The sequence below is a fragment of the Megalopta genalis genome, chromosome 4 (genome assembly GCF_051020955.1).
Source record: "Megalopta genalis isolate 19385.01 chromosome 4, iyMegGena1_principal, whole genome shotgun sequence".
NCBI classification, from domain to species: domain Eukaryota; kingdom Metazoa; phylum Arthropoda; class Insecta; order Hymenoptera; family Halictidae; genus Megalopta; species Megalopta genalis.
This window is the reverse complement of record NC_135016.1, coordinates 9,523,899-9,546,438: the sequence shown is the minus strand read 5'-3', so window position 1 is coordinate 9,546,438 and position 22,540 is coordinate 9,523,899. Positions and strand designations below refer to the sequence as shown.

At 43.9% G+C, this 22,540-nt stretch overlaps 1 protein-coding gene across 1 annotated transcript in view; it reads right to left on the bottom strand.

The window, feature by feature from the left end:
- Window positions 1-22,540, bottom strand: part of mdy (diacylglycerol O-acyltransferase) — a 207,506-nt gene that overhangs the window by 168,731 nt on the left and 16,235 nt on the right. Inside the window, exon 2 of the mRNA XM_033477664.2 lies at window positions 8,655-8,783. Coding sequence (XP_033333555.1) covers window positions 8,655-8,783 — 129 coding nt within the window. The remainder of the gene's footprint in view (window positions 1-8,654; window positions 8,784-22,540) is intronic.

The following is a 22,540-nucleotide window of genomic DNA, read 5'->3' as shown; positions in this document are numbered from 1 at the left end:
GGCGAAATTAAATGGTCCCCGTACCGGCACGGTAAATCAGGCCAGTTTCCAAATCAGCACTGCTCTCCATCGACCTGCTGTTTTTATCTTCGATGACCCGACACTTTCACACGGTCGCTACCACCATTTGTTGCGCTGCTTATCTCCTTTCGTTAAATGTTCTGCACCATGTTTCGCAAATGTTTAGCACCATTTTCCCCGGTTTACGATATTATTTTCACCGGTATTCTGTGTGCGCCTATTTTTACCGATATTTCATGTGCATTCATTTTTACCGATATTTTGTATGTATCTATTATTACCGATATTTTGTGTGCACCTATTTTTACCGATATTTTATATACATTTATTTTGACTGATATTTTGTGTGTACCTATTTTTACCGATATTTTATATACATTTATTTTGACTGATATTTTGTGTGTACCTATTTTTACCGATATTTTATATACATTTATTTTGACTGATATTTTGTGTGTACCTATTTTTACCGATATTTTATATACATTTATTTTGACTGATATTTTGTGTGCACCTATTTTTACCGATATTTTATATACATTTATTTTGACTGATATTTTGTATGTACCAATTTTTACCGATATTTTATATGCATTTATTTTTACCGATATTTTGCGTGTACCAATCATTACCGATATTTTGTGTATACTTATTTTTAGTAATATTTTATATACATTTATTTTTTCCGTCATTTTGTATGTATTTATCTTTACCGATATCTTGTGTGTATCAATCTTTACTGATATTTTGTATGTACCTATTTTTACCGATATTTTATATGCATCTATTTTTACCGATATTTTGCGTGTATCAACCTTTACCAATATTTCGCATGTCCCCATTTTTACCGGACTTCTGTATACACCAATTTTTGCCCAATTAATCTTGTAATCATTAGTCTGTGGATTTTACGTATTTACAACAAAACCGTACAAGTGAAATGCAAACCAATGAAGAGTTTACAAGAGTTTAAAACGATACATGCTTAAACGTAACAAAACTGCATTTACTATCAATTGCGTAAATGATGTTAAACCTTTCTCTGTTATAAATGCAACAAATCCGCGGACTATTTACAAGGTGCCAATCTGTTTCAGTTCCAGATAGTTTCAGTATCAATTGCACCACAATTCTCAACAAATCCAGCCCAGCTTCGTCCAGCTATTTCCTGCGAATTATCCAGCCTTGATTAACTCGAAGCGAAGCTAAATAACATTGTCGACTGGACGAGAACTTTATATCCGGCATAAACAAATAATAAGAGAAGAACGATCGGGCAGAGATCGTCGGACTCGAATAATTGTGCTCGGAGGATTCTGAGCATGTTCGGTGGACTCGATCGCATGTTCGTGCGCGAGACACGCTAGCACCGAAGGGTATGCGATGGCAGCGCGCTGTCGGCATGTCTGTACGGTCTGTCTGACGAAACTATCGCGATGCGGAAAACGTTAATGCCATTTTTCGAGCGGTAATACCGAGCAACGGCGCAGTTCCGAGGATTCGCCTCGACTATAGCTGATGTAATCCGGATGAACGGTGGACGAGTTTTATTTCTCGGCATGACGTGAATCCTTGCGAAAATCACGGGGCAAAATAGAACGGGCGGAGATGAACGTGACACGATGGATTCGGCCCGTCTCCCCGCGACGCGACGTGCCCGCCCGATATCGAATCGCTGGGAATTTCGAAAGCCGGACGCTGTAATCGTTCCTGGGAATATGAAGCTTCCGGCGAAGGATCTGCGAAATACCGGAACTATATCGCTAACCGATACCTTTCGTTCCGTTGCGTTTCAAGGGTATTCGGTGCCGGACGCCATGACAACGTGTTTTTTCTACCGGGAAGCGAGAGATTATGTGCCACGAACGCCGCGGCAAAATTCGACATCTTGGAAGCGGTGAAGATTTATTGAAAAAAAGTTGCCTGCGCATCGAGCTGAATTGTCCTTTGTCTGCATCGCGTTCCACTCGTCGCGAGGATAAAGGGTCTCCGTGGAATAACAGACCCAAATTTCTTGTGAGAAGCGATGTTAAAGTTCCGATGATTTTTAAACGCATCGTTTACAATGCTATTACATGTTGCAGTCAAGTATAGAATAAATTGCTATTATCTCAGCATCGGAAAATTTAAACCATTTTTCTTCTCCAACTAAATTTTAATTTTCTATTGCTTCCTTAACACCCTAACCGTGGGCGAGTTTTATTTGTTATGCAGGCGCGTCCTAAAAGTTGGGTTAAAAATGATATAAACGAAATAAACGAAAGTTTGAAAAGAATAAAAATTGTTATGAATATCGTGTTACATTTTCAGCACATGTAATCATTGTATTTAACAAGAAGTAATAAAAGGAGCCTAAATCAAACAGATATTTCGCCCGCTAAATTTTACAAAATATTTAATAGTTTTATTTAATTTATTCTATTTATGACTGCAAAATGTCCGAAAATTGTGTCATATCGTGTTAAAAAACCATAGAAATGATAATATAATTTTTTACGCGAACTTCATGTGAGAACGTCTTGAAACTCGCGCTTTCACCGAGACTTTCTATCCTCGCGAAAGATAGTTGACCCTGAAATGTGACCAAGTTCGTTCGATAAAAAGGTCGGTGATCGTGACATATAATTCCCTGCCGCACTGTACCGTATTGTACATCGTACCAAGAAGCGAAGCAGATGCACCGGGCGAAATCGAAGCGAACAGAACGGAAAAAATGTTCTTAGGAACATCGAGAGTCTTCATAGGGCCGGCCCGGAATCGTTACTCCGATTTAATCCGTGATTTATAAAAGTTTTTAAGCGGATCTGCAAGAAATTCCGCGGCTCCCCGTTTCAAGTATACTTTAATACTTTCAATTTATTGGTACCCACAGCGTCTTTGATTCCTCGCCTCGGTTTCTCGAATACCGTCTGCGAGCCGGCCGTCCGACCCCCGCCGACGATCTCCACCCTCGGTAAACTCGGCACATTAAGAATTGCACGAAGCTTCGTACAGTTCTAGTTTAAGTGCATAAATTATGACCAGATCGTGAACCTTTCAAAAAGTTTCCACCAACGACGCCGCGAAAAAAAGGAAGGGGTGGGGACCAGCAGGGAGCAGGGGTGAGTGGAAACTTCGATATACCGCTTCCTCTCTCTTTCTCTCTCTCTCTCTCTCTCTCTCTCTCTCTCTCTCTCTCTCTGTCAATCTTTCTCCTTTTCCCTCTCTTTCTCTCTGTCTCCAAACCTTTCCACAGACTTTTATCGATGGAGCTAGAGTCTTTCGCCGAGAGTCCGATTAATTGAGCTCTCTTCCTACTTTTTTTCACTTCGCCGGGAGAGAACCATCCTCCCACTTTCTTACCGGCGTGTCTCTTTCAACCTCCCTCGCCCTCGGCCCGACGTTCCTCCGCGTCGATTAATCTCGATCGTCGTCCCAATCGCGTTCCCTGGTTCCTCCTGTTCCCAGAGATTCGTTTCTTCCTCCATCGCGGACCCGACCACGATCCGTGCACGTCGTTATACGCCGAGATCCGAACCAAACCTAGCCGCTCCGAATTATGCTACGCCCCGGCAATCCTCAAATTACAATTCATGTCGCCGTATTTGTCCCGCGGCCCGCTCGAATTTCCATTAACCGACTCGATTCCGATTTCTTCCCGGTATTGTACGACTGCGACGATCCTTCGCTTCACAATGCCGCGATAAATCGTTGCGGAATCGTCGTTGAGCGACACCTGTTTGCTTACACCACGTTTCATAATATATGAAATATCTCAGTTATCACTGAGATATCTTATAGACGACTTGCTTTAATTCGTTCATTACGCATTGATACTTGAATCATTTTATCTGACAGTTTATTCATTCTCCATATTATTGCATTTGGTGCGATTATTTTCGATTTTGCTTCGCTATAATACGTACATTCGAATTAGTGTAAGTCTTTAAAGAATAGCAATTAAAAATTGTGGAAAGAATTAGGCGATGTTAGGATGAAATGTCGAAACTCTAACGAACAGTTGGTAGAGAGAAATCAATACAAAGAGAACATACAGATTAATAAAGATTATAAAGCTTAAAGATGATTAAAGTTTATAATAGAGTTAGTTAATATGATAATTGTTTAGTACGATAAATAAATACTAAAGTACTATACTATACTACTATACTACTACTATACTATACTACTATAGTACTACTATACTATACTACTATATTATACTACTATACTATACTACTATATTATACTACTATACTATACTACTATATTATACTACTATACTATACTACTATATTATACTACTATACTATACTACTATATTATACTACTATATACTACTATACTACTACTATACTATACTACTATACTACTACTATACTATACTACTATACTACTACTATACTATACTACTATATTATACTACTATATACTACTATACTAAATAAATACTAAGTATGATAAATAAATACTAGTTTTTCTAATATCAGTTCGGTTACGAAAGTTATCCAGGAAAAGGCGAACGACAAAAGGGTCGTAGATAATGCTGGAAGTTCTACAAATGCTTCGCTAAAGTACAAATGCATAACGTCGAAGAAATGTATAGCTCTTCGGAAACGATTGATCGCGACTCCCTAAAACATTCCATTTGCATGCAGTTCCCGATGCGGACACAGCAGCGATACTTTATTACCGCGGGCCGTAACTTATTCATCGACTGCCTGGAGCAAGTGGTAGTAGAAAGCATGGTCAGACAGCGGCAGAAGTTGCAGGGTTCGTGAAAACAGGAGGCGCTTGTCACGTCACGCCGACTGTACAGCATTATTTCATGAGAGTCTCGCGGCGCTTCCAGCTGAACCGAGCGCTGACAGATTAAGCGAGTTGTCTGCTTCCATTCTGGACACCTTGTCTGTCTCGTTCCGCGCTGATAAGAAGCGATCCAGCGTAATCGAGCGAGCGCCTTTCAAGATAGCACGGAGTACGGACCGGTCCGGGCCGGGCCGGGTCGGGCCGGGCCGCTTCCCGAAATAATAACGGCAAAGTAAGACCGGCGGGGAACACTTGGCGAAAGTTCGAAGCCCGTGGAATAATACTTGGAGGGCAATTCCGGGTGCCGGTCACGCATGGAATCGGCTTTCCCCTCGGTCTGTTCGACGACGGTTCGAGTGACCCCGCAGCCGCGTTTGTTTCAGAAACGCTTCGAGACTACCCCGGAGCAATTACGTCGCGGAACTTTCCTTCGAAAGTTTTTCCACGCTTAACGAGCGTGATAAATTTCTGTTACGCGCCCCTAGGAGCCGTCGGACGCGAGGCCGGGAGTTTACAACGGCGATAAAAATCTCGTTGAAATTATTCATGGGCCGAGGCTTGTACCCCGATTCGAGGAGCGCGGGGCTCGGGGTCGGCGAAAGGGAGGGGGGAGGGGAGGGGGCAGTTGTCGCACCAACGCGTGGCGAGATCTTTCCGTCCCGACGAGGAAGATCGGCCGGGCTGTTCATTTTCATTTTAATCGGAAGCCCCAGCGCCGCTCCGATGTTCATAAATTCATTAATTTTTTGGCCGTGTACACTCCATTCGTCGGACTCTCTCCCTGAATCAAACTAAATATCGAACTACCGTTCCCTATTCTTCCGAACCCCCGCCGCTATAACTCTTCCCCGTCCGGCTGTCTTTCTTCTTGCACACTATTCAAACACGTGCTCCATCACTTTCCATTATTTCATTATCCTTTATACTCCTGTTCCGAAACATCCTCGCCGGTGAAATACTGTTTCGGAGAGCACGTACACTGACGGACAATAGTATTCGTACGCATTATGCAACGCGATATCCTTTTAAATACTGGACTAATTGACGTGATTTCTTTTTAGTTTATCGTGGGACCGGTCTACTAGACAATGACCAAAATACTGCCTTTTTTTACATAAATTGTTGCGTATGTGTTCCTTTAAATTTAGACATCGAATGCTTTCTTACGACCAAAGGGGGTTTGCATCCGTTAACAAATAAATAAATGAACAAATAAAACATCGTAAATACCTGGACTTTTGTTTCGAGCGTTCTTCAAAAGAGCGTTACAGAAAATTATGCGATTCCATTTTATATTCTGTTCACCGACTCGTTTTTCGCGTGCATTTCTTTCACCGTCGTGCATCATGCCACGCGTCAAAGAGCGACGATTGATTAAATTTAATTCGAGCCAATGTCCGTGACGGAGTCATCGTAATTATCGCTTTGCAAAGACGCCGGTGTAATTCAATCATCGGCTGACCCGGCGAAATAATTAATGGGAACACGGAACCGTCAAATATACACGGCGGACTTTAGACAGAGCGGCGGCGGCCATTGATATCGACACATTAGCAAACATGAATTGTATCGAGTGGGGATTATTAATGGATCCATGCGTGTACCTCTGACAATAAGCTTTATAATCCGCACAAAGGTATAAACCGTATCGCGATGCCCGCCGATAATGATGTACTTATCAGCGGAGATTAGACCGTCACGATGATTTCGACGCTGTTTAGCGCTGGACTATGTATCCCAATGAGAACTGGCCATCAATGGAGGCCCGTCGAGGTATTCCGCGCGGGGAACATTGTGTCCCGCGCGACAGCGGAATCTCATTTTTCAGTATCGATCTGATTATTCCTCTCTTTGTTTCCCGGCGGGCGCGGCGCGAATTTCCCGCGGAAAAATCCCTCCTGTCTTGCGAAAAACGATCCGACCGAATCAGCAGGAAAAGTTCCGCCGGGCCGGGCCGAGCCGAGCCGAGCCGCGTCGACCAGTCGATTCGCTAATTAAATGAAATTCGTTTGTCGTTCGAACGCGCTCACTCTCCCCCCCCCCCCATCTCCCCCGACCGACTTCATCGAAGTTACCATTTCCCCGGGATTCTTTCTCGTTTCTCTTTCACGCCGTGATACCCTTCCTCCGCCAAACTATGCCCTATGACAGCTTGATGAAGCTGTCCTTCCTTCCACCCTCCCCTCGCTCGCATTATTTGGAGCCCGGAGCACGGCCGACCGTTTCTTTCCTGCTTCCAAACTGCTCCTCCACCCTTGACGAGTCCCATGATCGAGAGGTCTAACCCCTATCGCCGGTGAAAAAATGCCAGCGAACGCCGACGAGCGATCTGCTAACATTCCCAGCGATTGATAGAGGCATCAGTGTCAGCCGACGACATCGTCTGATAAATCGCGGTGACAACGCGCCAGGTGAATCGCTACTACACCGTCGCACCTTTCAGTTCTTTCCCGAATTCGCTATTTTTATCTCTGATCGCTGCTTAAGCAATTCATGAATCCTGCTAATGATTATTCTTTAATGAGTCGGAAGAGGTGCGACGCAGAGGAATTACAGGTTAGGCAGCAAGCTGCCTAATTAGCCGATAAGAAACATCTTTTTGTAGTTTGTTTGAAATGTGTACGAACATTTATGGACAAAACTAAGCTTGTATAGAAACAATTTTTATTTTTCGTGAAAACTATAGCCTTGACGTAATGACGTAAATCTTAATCCTAAATCCTGTTCGCAAGTTCAGTCGTTTTTCTAAGTGCTGTCCCTAAGTCCTGCTTCGAATTCTTGTTTCCAATCTGTGTTTCTACGCGCTATTCTTAAGTCCCATTTCTAATTCTTGTTACCAATTTGTGTTTCTAAGTGCTGATCCTAAATCCCGTCTCTAATTCTTGTTTCTTGTTTCTTGTTTTCAAGTCCTGTTCCCAATTTAGCTTTCCAAGTGCTATTCTTAAGTTCTGTTTCTAATTCTTGTTCCTAAACCGTGTTACTCAAAGCTCTTTTTAAGTCCCGTTTCCAATTCTTGGTGTTCCCAATTTGTGTTTCGAAGTGCTAATCCTAAATCCCGTCTCTAATTCTTGTTTTTAAATCATATTTCTAAGTGCTGTTTTCAAGTCCTGTTACCAATTTATCTTTCCAAGTGCTATTCTTAAGTTCTGTTTCTAATTCTTGTTCCTAAATCGTGTTACTCAAAGCTTTTTTTAAGTCCCGTTTCCAATTCTTGGTGTTCCCAATTTGTGTTTCGAAGTGCTAATCCTAAATCCCGTCTCTAATTCTTGTTTTTAAATCATATTTCTAAGTGCTGTTTTCAAGTCCTGTTACCAATTTATCTTTCCAAGTGCTATTCTTAAGTTCTGTTTCTAATTCTTGTTCCTAAATCGTGTTACTTAAAGCTCTTTTTAAATCCCGTTTCCAATTCTTGTTCCTAAGTCGTGTTTCGAAGTACTGTTCTCAAGTCCTGTTTCCAATTGCAAGTCCTCCACCGAAACCTGTTCCCAACTTCAGCAATTTTTATCATCTTCGACTCAAATCATAACAACTGTTGAATCACTTTATCGTATTTTCCTAATTCCTAGTTTAATTCGTCTATCACAAGCCCCAACAACAAAAATTCTAACCTGCACGCCGATAAAGATTGTACAAAAACGAAACAATTTCAATGCCGAAAATAGTGAAAAAGAAAATCTGCTCATCGATCGCCACAAAAAGCTACGACCCCGAGAGTTTCAGCGAGTTCCGTGGATTCTTGTATCGTCGCGCGGGAGATCCTCGGACATCAGGAAATCGGTCACATATCGCGGCGTTTGATGCGGCGCGGCGGCCGGTTTTATCAAGATCCCTCGGTATATACTCACTTTATGAAGTTTTCGAGCAGCAATCGGATTCCGCCGATGCCCAGCAACAGGAAGCCCCAGTTGACGAACCCGGTGAAGTTGTCAAAGCCCGAGCTCCACGAGAACAGACTATCTCTAGGACGATGACATCTGTAAGGAGAAAGGAAGGTCCGAGTTAAAAAGAGATTCCCCGCGGACGGATCGATGGCGGCCGTCGTCGTCGCCGTCCTCTCCGCGATATAAAGGAAGAGGAGGCGCCATAGAAACGTCACCGGAATAAGAATGGAACAATAAAGCCGCTTCCATATCGTACGGTTATATGCATTTCCATTTCAATTTACGATGAAACACGCGATTTATGCAACATATTGAAAACATTTGTTCGAGCTCTCCTTATTCCTTCCCACACCGCCGCGGCATTCGCCAGCCGGTCTCCGCCTTCTTTTTCGCCTATTTTGCCCCACCCTAAGGGGAATCTTGTACACAACGCATTCCACTCGAAATAGCGACAGCATCGGCGGACAAGCAGGTTAACCGTAGGACGACTAAAGGGTTTAGCGGTCGGACGAAAACCGAAGCACACATTTCGCCCAAAAAAATGTATCAAAATGTATTCAAAAGACACAATTTTTCGCCAGATTCAAATTTTATTAGGTTACGCGCTTTGAAAGACGATATCGTGTTAGTATAGTGAGTGGGAGAAAGGAAAGCAGATGCGTTAATTTTATTACAAAAATTTATTTATAAGAGGAAAGTGTATATTCCTACACATCACTGCTTCTTCTCTTTACACAAGATAACATTTCTGGGCTAGAACGACTTCATTTGTGTGTGTACATACTATGCAGACCTGACATACAAAATAGTAATGAAAAATACACAGAATCTGCTGTGAAATAATTGTGCAAGATATTAATCAATGTTCCTCTGACTCTGCAATAATACTGCGTTTTTTTCCTGAGACAGAAAAGTGTTACACTTAAATCTTTCAACTAACGCTATAAAATATTTTCTAAAATATTTTCTAAAATATTCAATACAATTCAGATATATGCATATCAATATTGATTATATCTTAAGTACGTACAAATGGAGGAAAATCCAGACATTCCAAAGTAATTGAAATAAGTTGACGTTCCTTAAAGTCTTGCAACAAGATCAACGATCATCAGTGTACAAAAATGATGACGATCCCAAAGAGATAATGGTTCTAAATCGCAAAGCCTTCCCCTCCATTGATTCAAAGCCGCAGCCCAAGCAAATTCATCAAAGTATCTTGCTTCTGTTTCGCCAGACCGATTCGATTCCGATTGATTCGTTGCGCTGATAGGGTGCCACGAAAATTTCGGGTGGGTCGCCGAAATTGGGAGCGCCGTTTTGGCTGGCACGGCTATTAAGTGGACAACGTTAACAATACCGGGTGCGCACTGCGACTCGTGAAATTTGAATGACGTAGACGAGAGAGATCGCGGCGAGTGGGTGGATACAAAACCCTCTCGTCTTAGGTATCTCTCACGCAGATAATACACCGGGTGAACCTGAGTAATCGGCTTCCACGGACTACCGGGTATCATCCCTTCGTGACTGGGAGCGCGACGAGAGCTGACAAGGACCATCGTGTAAACTTTTCAAAAGCGTTTTGTCTCGAAGCATAAAGCGTTCAAGGAGGCCCTTGTTCCTTCTCCGGATAAGACGTGCTCGCCTGAGTGTGAGAATTTAGGGAGACGAAACAAAGCGGACTCGGCGGCAGCCTCGAGTCCTCCGACGCAAACTGCGACCGCGACGAATCCCTATTGGTCGGGAATAGTTGACGATAGTTGCCGATCGGCGGACAGAAATCCGACGACAGGCTCGTCGACCATCAATTTATGGTTTTTGCATCGGCGGGGCGATCGGGAATCTAGGGCTTCCGAGCCGCTGTCTTAGAGGGGAAGCCATCGCGTCTCGAGTGTCCGCCGAGAGAAGATCCAAGGAGGACAGGTCGAGCGTCGTCGGCTCGATCCTCTAAGTCTTCGGTGTCTCAAAGGAGCCGGGCTGAACAATCGTCCGGTTACCGTCGAAATTGCGATCGTTGCATCGCGTTCGAACGCACCGGGCACAGCCGGAGAAGGATTCTCCGACTGGAGATTAAAGAGCTACGGGAAGCCTTTCCGTAAAATATCGCGCCGTTTGTCCCCCGTAATTACCTGACAGAACTCCCTTATGGCGGTCTGTCCTGCAACTAGGTGCGTTTAATGTGATCGTTTAACCTCCCCGCTGTCTCGAGTAAATCCTAACTATTACTACGAATTTATGGCAGATCGCGGTAATTAATAGAGTCGCGATAAAGCCGGGGTCCGCCCCCGCGCCACGGCTCCCGGCCCGCCGCAGCCCGCCACGGCCCGAGAGCCGGAAGAGCTATCTCACACTTCTGATACTGGCTCTCGCCCCGGCTGCGTGGCAGGATGCAGACGTGTCGCCGAGGAATTCCATATGCATGAGTGCTGGTGTACTGGGTGTCCAATGTGTCGCGTTCAACTTATGCAGAATGCCGGGCAATAAACGCGCAAACGATCTTTCGAGCGGCTGTGTACGGACGAATGTTCCTGATGGAGTTCAGGCCGCTGTTAATGGGCCACTCCCACGGCTTGCTAACTAGGCTAAGTGTATCAATTACTGTGCCGCCCCTCCCCCCTGGTTATTGTGGCCTTACGATAATTTTACTTATATTTACGAACAACATTATCGAATTGGAGACATTGAATTTTTTAAATAGATCGATCATTTTCATGACCGAGTCAACACTTTCTGATATAATATTTCGTGCTTTTTCGCCTTGAGCTTGTCCAAACACTTGAGAAACACGTAATAAGAAACACAATATGAAAGAAAATACAAAAATGATGCTTTCCAAAACAAACGAATGAACTACTGTAATCATGAAACTCGTCTAAATTACAGAAGAACAATAATACAATCGACTTCTTAGGTATATTTTTTTATTCAAAGTGATTCGACGACTGACACAAATTTACATCTTGTGTCTGTTAATTGTTTGACATTACTCGATATTACTAATTCTTCATGTTACAGTAATTGAAGCTACATAAATATTCCTGTGACGAATTTTTTGATAAACTTCTTTATTCAAGCATATATCCTGATTTAACTGCGAATGTAATTTAAAAGTTGTCTACGTGAATTGCAAAAGACACACGAGTCGAATAGAAATGTACTTCATCTTTTAATATTTTCAATAAATGGAAATTAACGTAGCAATTTTCTGAAATTCTTTTTACGTCCTCATTGTTCTGCTACTTCTTTACTTACTTCTCCCAAAAATGAACAAAATCCAGAGTCTAATTAAAACAGTAATCGTGCGAAGTTTTAATAAATCCAATCTTGTCATAATTACATTACGAATTGAAATCGTGCAAAGTTCTGAAACAGACGAGATAAAACTTCTCGGATAAGAAGGAGCTAATCCCGCTAACGATAGCACGTATTTAAAATCTGAACTATCCTTGATTACAACTGCAGTCTGGCCAAGGTAGGGGACTCGATTACCGTGATTATTACATGGTGCAGTACCAAGAACCGTTTACCCGTGTTCGAACAGAGACCAGCGCGCTGGCCAGCTTCGAGAGTGCGTTCACCCTGTATTCAATCAGTTCCCGGCGGGCACATTCCTTGAATCCTCATTTTCTAGGCGCTTTACGGCGACGCCAGTCTGTAACTCTACCCCTGATTCCATCGACGCCGTACTGCAGCTGCAGTTTACAGCTGAACTATTCATGGTAGTAGCCCGTTAAACCGACTCGGGGCCGAGTTGCGATTATTGGCGGCGGTACATGCTGCAACGACCTTATACATCGCATAACCGTGTAACGGGAAAAGAGATCCGGCCGCGAGGCCGCCGAGATTCGTTTAAAAATTTCCAGGACGTCTCGGAGATATCCGGCGCTGGATGTTTCACGTTACGGTCGCAGCTGTAACTGAATTTCTCGCTATAAATATTCATCCGCGAGATTGCCTTTACGTCACACTCGATTGCTTTTAATAAACTCGTCCCGCGGCGAACAAATTGGGCCAGATTCTACCGTTTCTACACGAAAACAGATCCTAAATGATAGAAACGCGATCAGAACTACTAAAAATGAATCTTCGCGTAGGTTTATTTCAACCGTTGTGTACGATGAATAACTTATCGATGTCCCCGTGGTGAAGTGTTGGAGAAAATGGAGAGACAATTGCGGTGCAAACGTGAGTTAAACAGTTGTTGCGAATGTGATTGCGAATGTGCACCAATTTAGTGCAAAAAGTACAGTAATTTCTCCGTAATTCGCGCTCAGATTGCGCACAAAAGTGGACAATTTAGGAAGAGGAAGTACGATTATTCGAGCCTTGTGGACTCGTTTTTATAGTTAGCGATTGTCGACAACTATAAAAACGAGACGCAAGGCTCCTCTTCTCAAATTGTCCATTTTTCTGCGCAATCTGAGCACGAATTAATCCTTTACACTCGAACTCATTTCAACTGTAAATCTAAAATAATTGTTCTGACTTGTATTACTTTCATTTTACACGACAAAGTATATTTTATAGTTTGTGATTTATACAGTGTTGTGATTCATGCGACAGCTACGCTTTCAGTAATGTTTAAAATCGAAACTTTGATAACATAAAAATGATCTTAGAACGTGATATAACAATTTTTTTAGCGGTGCCTCAAAGTCACCACTCGAGCACAAAGGGTTACAGAGAAATCACTGAATAACTTGAAGATGTAGAGGAAAAGTTCTAATCATCCTGTCAAAATTCCAGTTGGAACTTTCGGTATATATTTTTATCCTGCAGCGTACAAGTTCATCATACATCACGACTTCTATCTCTGTTCAAATAACTTTCGTACATTTTTCAACCATTTTTCAATTTAATTCCGATCCTCGTCTTTGTATCTTGACCATGTCTTCGGGATTTGGTGCCAGTGTGCGGCGATGCGCTCCCTTTCAGACAATTTCCGCTGGGAATTGCAGGACGATCCGTCGCTTCGAACTTCCGCATCCGTACCGCGGATTCAACACCAATTAACCAGTTGTCTGTCAGTGTCGTGACGAGTATACTCGTCGCGCGTAAGAAGTAGTGGTCGTTGGCTATTTAAATTGTCATTTTAGCGAAAACGGAAACATATTCTCAAATTTCAAGATGTTTATATATATAGAAAATATTCTAAACACCAAATATGAATTTATGGATTTATTGGCCTCCCAAATATGGAGGCCAATTCTACACGGAGGTGTTTACGTTGTTATAAAAATAAGATCAGAAAAGAATCACGATATCGGTGTTCGACGTGCAAAATGCCATTACGAATTGTTCCTTGCTTCGCTGAATTACACGCTAATCGGGTAAAGTGTCGCCGAATTCTTGGTCGAAGAAAATTCGCGCGGCGAAATGTCGCGACGTTCACCTCGAAGATTTCAGTAAAGCCGCGGCTGCGAGGCGGCCCGAGCTTTCGAAGTTTGGCTACACGGGATGACCGTTTCTTGCTAGAATACGCCGACCGGTTGTCGGCCGCGTTACGGCCAACGGGTTACAAGCCGGAAAAAAGTTGCCGGATCAAGACGGGAAAGTTCGGGGCGCGAAAGTCGAGCGAGCGGCGCGTCATAAGCTGCTCGATTATTGATGTCGTAAACCGAGTCGGCGAACTTTTTTGCTCGTAACGTCGATAACGGGAGAGATACCGTGTGCGGAATAGTGTCAGTCAGACGCAAATTCCGCGAACGCAATAGCGCTTCCTCGGAGAAACTCATTCCTCGCGGCGGATCTACTTCAATCGCTGCCGCCGCGTCTGTTGGATTGCGGTGCGGGATCCATTAACTTTCGAATAGCGGGGTTAGGGGGTTGGATCAATCGTGACACCTTCTGGGAATCCAGAGTAGAGCTCTAGAGCGTATAACTAGCTGCAGCTTTATTGCGGCCAGCGTTCGTTATAGATCGATATGGAAACATAAAAATCCAGGCTCACTCTCTGCCACGCTCTCCAGACTCCTATCGAAAACGTGGCTTGTATTCGAAATCCTTGACATGGAACAGATTAATTTGGTCTTCTAGAAACTTGCTGAAACGTTTAAAAATCGCTCGGGAACAGAAACACGATTTTTCGAATTTCAAAACTGGAGGATTCCTAGGGAAAAATTTGTCGATGTTCGAAATGCTATAACTTAGGAAAACAAAATTGGATGATGATCTATCTTAGCTTATTTTAAAGAATAAAGACTGTACTTTCGCTTCCTTGAGTTCGTTTAAGCAAAGGTGCTTTTAAACTAATAAGAAGACTGCGGATTTTAGGCACTAATGTTGAACATCGACGAGAGGAATTCACAATAGCGAAGTATCGTCGCAAGAACTTAAGAATATTGTTGCATTATTTTCAATTCATTAAGATTATCAGGAAAAGGAACACATTTTTATTTTACCCCAAGTTCATACTAATAATTTTTATTTCCCATAAAGATCCTCAATAAGCCAGAGGGAAAATGAAGAGGGTGGTTTTTATAGGCGTATTTATAGGTAGGACGGTCTTTGTCAAGTTTCAAAAAAATTTTTAGCCTTGGCGATCCCCACGGAGTTCAAGATTGAAGTTATCCCCGCACAACGAGCCCATAAAATTTGGTATACAATTTTTTATTGCCGTTTTATTACGCTTTAAGTGAAAAGAGTGCCGCCGGCATTAGAATAACTCGAGGTACAGCAGGAGGAGATTGCACGGGCCACATAAAATTTTCAAGAAAAATATCATCTTCGCTTTCCAGCCCACTTACTAATGCAAAACCAACCGCAGGAAAAAAAAACAACTTGGGGAAGCGAAAGTGGAAGTTTCTCCCTCTAAAATGAGTCCGGGTAGACAGTCCTCCGATTTTGTTCTCTCGAAGTTACAGTCGATTGAATAAGTACAATTTAGACCAAGGATTTAATTATCATTTCGTGTTAACAGAAATAATAATAAATTCAAATAAATAGCGATATTGTTTCAATTTATTGGAGAAAGTAACACTGACTGCAATGGTACTCAACAAAAATTCTTCCATATCTTTTTAAATAATTTAATGTACTTTCGATAATGTTACATTTAAAACAATAAAAGGAGAGTTACAAAAATGTGCAATAATTATAGCGTGCGCATAAATGTTTCTATTTTTGCGTCCATTTGGTCACTGGCAAGATGACCTTCGAACGAACGTGAATTCCAAGCCTTGTCACAATGTAATTCGAATAGGCTAACAATGTAATTCGATATAAATTGAGTCTCGAAAAACATCGTCTAAATACTTTCATTTTCGCATCCAATTTATTTCTACGAAGCTGAGCTTGAATCCAAGCGACTAACCTCCCACAAAAGTGAAATTATACAGCATATCCCAAAATTATAGTAAATCCGAAAAATGAGGGGTTGCTGAGGTCATGTGAAATAATAAATAAGCCCAGTCCCGCTCATTGGCTCGGCAGCCTCGCGCCAACTGATCTCGCCTCTCATTGGTCACTGTTTTTCGTCAATAACTCGTGAACAACGCTACGAATTGCATTTTCCCCAAGGAAGAAGTTACATCAAATGATCTCAGCAACCCCTCATTTCCCGGAAGTACCATTATTTTGCGACACCGTGTACATAATTCGGTGGAGACAGTCGGTGTGGGTCACCCTTGGAAGAAAACAAATGGCGCGTTGGAAGTTGAAATTCATTTCGGTCCGATCCGAAACTATTTCCGCGACAAACTGCAAATGGCGTCGGGCTCGCGGAGGGTGCAGGGTGCCCCATACTACTTATTTTCCCGCTTGGCTATCCGCGGCGTCCAGCCGCCGCCTCTGAACATGTAAATAGAAGGGCGTAAAAGCTGCCGTTGGTGTTGTCGACGTTATTGTGGCCGCTAATTTGAAAATGTGGCCGACGATCGTTGTTTTTCACGTTAGCCTGCTATCGTCCGGACAGGGAAGTCGGCGCGGCGGGGAAAAAATCGGCCATTCCGACCGGCGTTCCCCATAACCTCGCGAAACAACGCTCGAAGGGATGGGAATAATCGGTTCGCACCCGGTCGCGTGAAACGAAATAAACAACGGGGACGGGGTTTTTTCGGTGACGCGAAACGGAATGAAACACGCCCGGCGAAAGCAATGTTTTGGCATAATTATCCGAGTGTAATACGATCCGGTCTGGTTACGTTTTTACGGCGGCGCGACACACAGCGCCGCGCCGTTCGTGCCCGGTCGCTATAGAATTTTGATCGCGGACACCGCCGGGGGCCGCCGTATAATTAACCGAGGCGACACCTCGCAAATAATAATTCGTCGATACGCTGCCTGCCGGTTAAAAATAACGGTGAAACCGTGGGAAATGCTCGCTGAATTCCTTGCGGCGCGAACCGTTTTGAACGCCGACGATGATTCGGACCAAACGCCCCGCGGATTTCGCGGATACGCTCGTTCGCATTCATCGGCGCACTTGCACTTTGTTTGATTAAATATGTGCCGGCAATTAGGGCGACATAATGTTAACTTGTGTAGCGGCGGCCGGCCGACAGCGACGTAAGAGATTATCAATAATTAAATTACTTAAAATAATGAAAATTCCAATTACTGTAATTGCTTCGTCGCTGGAAATGGCAGCCAATAATTTAAAAGCTCCCGCAGGTAACGTAAACTGTCCCGCTAGACAAGAGCTATTACTATATTAACTAGCAAATACTCTTTTTGTCGTTTTCGAGGCCGCACCGCGCCCTCGCGGCACGCGCAGCCGGAGAAAAATTTCGAACGGTTAAAAAAAACAAGCACGTTCCAATTAAAAACAATCCTTCCCGGGAAGAAGAATTCGCGCGACGGACCGGTGTAATCGATAATTTGCAACGGTCGAATGTAAACAAACCGGCAACATTTCCGCGAGAAACAATGCCGCGAATAACGGACGATTATTTCGCGCTCTCGACTTACGCGCGGCATAATTTGTGGCCGGCGATCGTGCGTAACGTTGAATCGAGGAATCGTAAATCGGAACCTCCACATTTTTGCCGGAGTTATTTGCGCCGGCAGTAAACTCGCGGGCGTTAATGCTAGGCTATTAAAATGCTTCGTTATTCTGTCCCCGAGTCGTTAAAGTCTAATTCGAAAAACTCGTGACCCACGAACGGCATCGTTAGTTAATTACACGCTCGTTAATATTATCGATACTGATAACAGAGCCCGACGTGTTCCGGGGGGCCGGGCCAGGTCGGGCCGGGCCGCGGCCCGCCCCGTGAGTAATTGTAGTTCTATCTGCGTAATTAATATTCGGCCGGCGTTACGCGGCCAACGTTTTATTGCGCAGTGAATAATGCGTGCGTTTTCCACGCATTTCAATCCATACTTGACGCGTCATGAATTTCAATGCGCGACCGTCCGCGCCGCGATGGTGCAGCAGGAAAAAATGGAATGCACGCCGCGGCAAGGCAAGAATCTAGTTAACGCGTGCACGTACTTCGCGATGCCATAAAGTCTGCAAGGCCGGCCATAATTTCGAGCTAACAAGACAGTGATAATTAACGTCAGCACCGACGCCGTTCGATGTCCAGATAGTCGCTCGAGCGAAAGCGTGAATCATAAGAGCGGCGCTTCGCGGATGGCGATCGGAACGCGAAGAAAATCGCGAGCGAAATGATGCACCGTTGCACTTAGGCTGGTGCAGTTTCTTCGAAAGTGTGGCGTAGAGTCGTTACAGTCGTGCGAATCCTTATAATCTGTTAGTAGAATTTTCAATCATTGTGCTATAGCTAAAACTATAGAAAAATACCGGACGAAATTACAGTGAATTCTTCCTAATTCGCGCTCAGATTGCGCACAAAAATGGACAATCTAGGAAGAGGAGATACGATTATTCGAGCCTTGTGGATTCGTTTTTATAGTTAGCGATTGTCAACAACTATCAAAACGAGACGCAAGGCTCCTCTTCCCAAATTGTCCATTTTTGTGCACGATTAGGAAAAAATTACTGTATTAGATAATGTTACTGGCAGCGATTATTACTGACACCAATCATTTGAACAGTTTATTAACACGTTTTTTAAGTTGTAGACTTTCAAAAATGATGACATCACGTTGCATAATGTGTGAAACAAATATTCTTGTGGAACGTGATAGTTGGACCGTCGATTTCCATGCATTTAAGGAATTTACAAATGCTCGCTATAGTTCGGAAAACAAAGCTTAGTATCAAAAAAATATTTTTGCCAACAAAATCAATATTTTTCCTTCATTGTTGTATAAATATTTGCGATCCAACGAACGAAAACATATCGTATTGAATAAAAAGCCACGTTTCATTTCAGAACAATGTTCTAGCAGTTTTAACGATAGCCTTCGTTAGCAAAGTTGCTGAATACGATGTAATTCATAAACAGTTTTGTATTGCGAGAGGTTGGCATGAGCGATGAGCGAATGTGCACGTGAGCCTGCAGGAAGTTGCTTGAATGTCGAGCGTTGCGAGGGAGAGAGAGAGAGAGAGAGAGAGAGAGAGAGAGAGAGAGAGAGAGAGAGAGAGAAAGGAAGAGAGAGAGTAATATTAAGAAGAGCTTTCCGGTTAAGAACCTGAGCCATGCGCAATAATTTATATGCTTAAAATCTGTGTTTCGTGCCAGAGTGTTACCGGTATTGTTTAATATCCACACAATGCGCATGAATATGTATATTCTTGAGTTTTACCACTGTATGGAAAAACGTTTCTCTATGTTTGTAAAATACAGCTAAACATACGCCCAAGAGCATGCTTAAATAAAAGAAAAGAAATACGAGGAGAAAATACCAATGATTCGACAAAAGTGGTCCGACGAAAAATAAGTCAGCACGGCCGATCAAGATATTCCTCGCAGACCCAGTAAATTAAAAATGCTATCTGTATATAACACCGTCTCCGTCTCGTCCATTAGGTTCATAAGAAACATGCACACGGATAGCCGACAGGATAATTATAGTAAATCAACGGGAACTACTCTGAGGAGAGGACGAAACAAGTACAGTAAATTAAAGGGGTGTATTGCGTGATACGGCAGCAGTACGTGTTAGCCCAGCCCGGGATCGCTCTGTCCACATTACGGTTGGTAATTCAGTCGGCGATAAGGGACACGGTCCAACGTCCATTATCTAAACCGACGGGCTCCATGAAAAATATATAATGCCTCGTCAACATTGTCGTCTCCATTATACGAGCGGAGATTGAAAGGATGCCAGGAGATCGTCGTCGCGCCGCGTCGCGTCGCGTCGCCGCGAATTCCGAAGCGAATGACTCGACGGAACGACCCGTTCTCAACACCGACGCGATACAATACGTCGCTGGCTTAACTGTCGTTTAGTCCGCCGGTGACCCGATAAAAGCGACGATCATCGGCTTTGGAACGATGGCGGCAGATAAGGGTGGCGAATCTTTTGTTTCCGGATTAATTCGCGGCAGTCTCGGGAAACGGTGGCAGTCGACTCTACATCGAGGGAGTCTCGGAAATGGAGTAGCAAATAGGGCTTTCGCGGGTGCTCCGGCAGATCCGCAGTTTTCCAGTGCGTGGAACATGCATGCGTGCGTGTGCGCTGTCGAAAATCTAAGGGCGACGAGCCCGACTTTGCAAATATGGCGGTAGCCAAGGGTGACGAATCTTTTGTCCTCGGATCAAGGTGGAAATACGAGGGAGTCTCGGAAATGGAGCAGCAAACGAGGCTTTCGCGGCAGCAGGGCCTCTAGGAGATCTGCTATTTTTAATATTTATGAGACACGTGGCCGCGCAGACGAAACTGGAGCTTTCAGCGACTTTCAATTACGCGCGCGAGACAACAAATCAAAGCACGATGCTGCTACTGAGGCTTTCGCAGCCCATTTTCCTATAAAGAAAGTTCTGAGAAATCTTCAATTATCAATGTCTCAGCGTTTTTTCAAATACAAATTCGCAGTCCGTAGCGGTCGGAAGTAGAACATTCTCCTTCTGCATAAAAATTCGCAGTCCATTGAAGATGATTCCAGCTCATCGTTAACAGAGCGTTTCTCTTTTGCATAACAATCGAATCCAATCCAGCGATGATCATTGTAAATGATTAATAAGTCTCTGTCACTACCGGGTGACTGATCTAGATTCATCAGTGGTAGAACATTCTACTTTTGCATAAAAGTTCACAGTCCGGTGATTATCGTTCTAGGTCGCTGATCCACAATGGTCAGAGACAAAGCATTCCTCTTCTGCATAAAAATTCGCAATTCAGCGATGACGATGCCAGATCATTTCTGAATCACTGCGGTCAGTGACCCGCTATAGACGGGGCAGCGGACTTAATCGTCAACGAAAGGCCGACGAAGCGAAGAAGCAGCAAGAAATTAGTATGCTCGCGTGTATCCTGACAACCCCTGCTTTCTCGACATCCTGTACACGCGAGAAGGGGAGGAGGACAGGACTCGCGGCGCGATAAAAAAAGAAGGACAGAATAGCAGAAAGAGGTTGGCGGTTCGTAGGACGTTGCGTATCTGCCTCGCGGATCTCTCTGACACCGGAACCCTTCTGAATATTTAAACGATAGACGGATATACATATATTAGCCATGTAATGAGGAGGGTAACTTGCCTCCCCGGGAGCTACGGATCGGGAACGAACGGAAGAGAACGAGGAGCGGCAGGAGCAGCGGAGGGTAGAAGAATACCCTAAATGATTCATGAAGGAAAATTAAATGGCGCTTTAAACAGGTCTTCTTGCGAGCCTGGTTTTCGTTCACCTGGCCTTTCCTCCCCTATCTTCGTCTCCTCGGCCTTTTCTTCCTCTCGTTCCTGGTCTGGTTATTCGTGAAACGGCACAGCTCCCCGGAATCGATTACCAGCCTCCGCCGTTCCATCTTTCTCGCTGCCTGTCCCGTCTGTCGGTTCCGTCCGCTTCTCTGCCTGGTTTATTGTCCCCCTCCTCGTCTTTCAGCGACGGTCGGGTCCCTAACTTTCGACGGTCGCGCTCTCCGCACACGATCCTCATCCGGGTGTTCATCAGGAGATACTCGTTCACCTGTTGTGCGAGCCGTCTCGTCGGGTCCTCGCGAAAATAGAAATCCCGGGGCGGAGAACAAGGACGCCTCGGGAACGGCGCGAGGACAAACGGCCGTCGTGTTCCTTGTAATTTGATTTTTTCCCGCTCTTACGGGGATCGTGTACATCGTCCAAGTGAACTGCGCCCCGACCCCTTTTTTCTTGTTTCCGAGCGACGGGGTCGATGAATAATTAAAGAGACGGGGCACTGCGACAGCACCCGCGCCCCGGGAAGAAAGATTGTTGTGAGAAGCTCCCGGCGACAGCCAATGGCGAACCACGTTCGTGGACCGTTCGCACGGTCTTTTATTGTATCATTCGATCATTTCTGATACGCGTTGACCGTTCATTTTGGGAAGTATGGATATGAATTATCTGGCGAATCCGGTAAACAGAAATCGAACATTCGCCGGAGTTCATTCAAAAATTGATGGATGTTTGTTTCCAGGGGTTAAGTATTCATTCTTGTTGGGATGAAGATTTCTAATATTTATTGTAACGCAAATGTCACGCAAATGTGAATATTAATCTTAAATTACATCAACGTTTTAATTAAGAATAATGTATAGGCCGTAGATGTTACGTACGAAAATAGATAAATGGGATTTAAAACAATGAAGATATTAACCTTTTAGGCACGACGCGCCACTATAGTGGCTTTCGCGGATGTCATCTCTTTGGACGACGCGCCACTATAGTGGCTTGCTCTAGTAGCTCACTCGCTCATCGTTTGAATCAAATAATCGTCTTCATATGCATTGTTTCACACTTCTTTTGTCTTCACATCGATTTACAACAGTCTACAGGATATCCCAAAAATGTCTCGCAATCATTTGAAGCAACTTCTTCCTTTACAAAA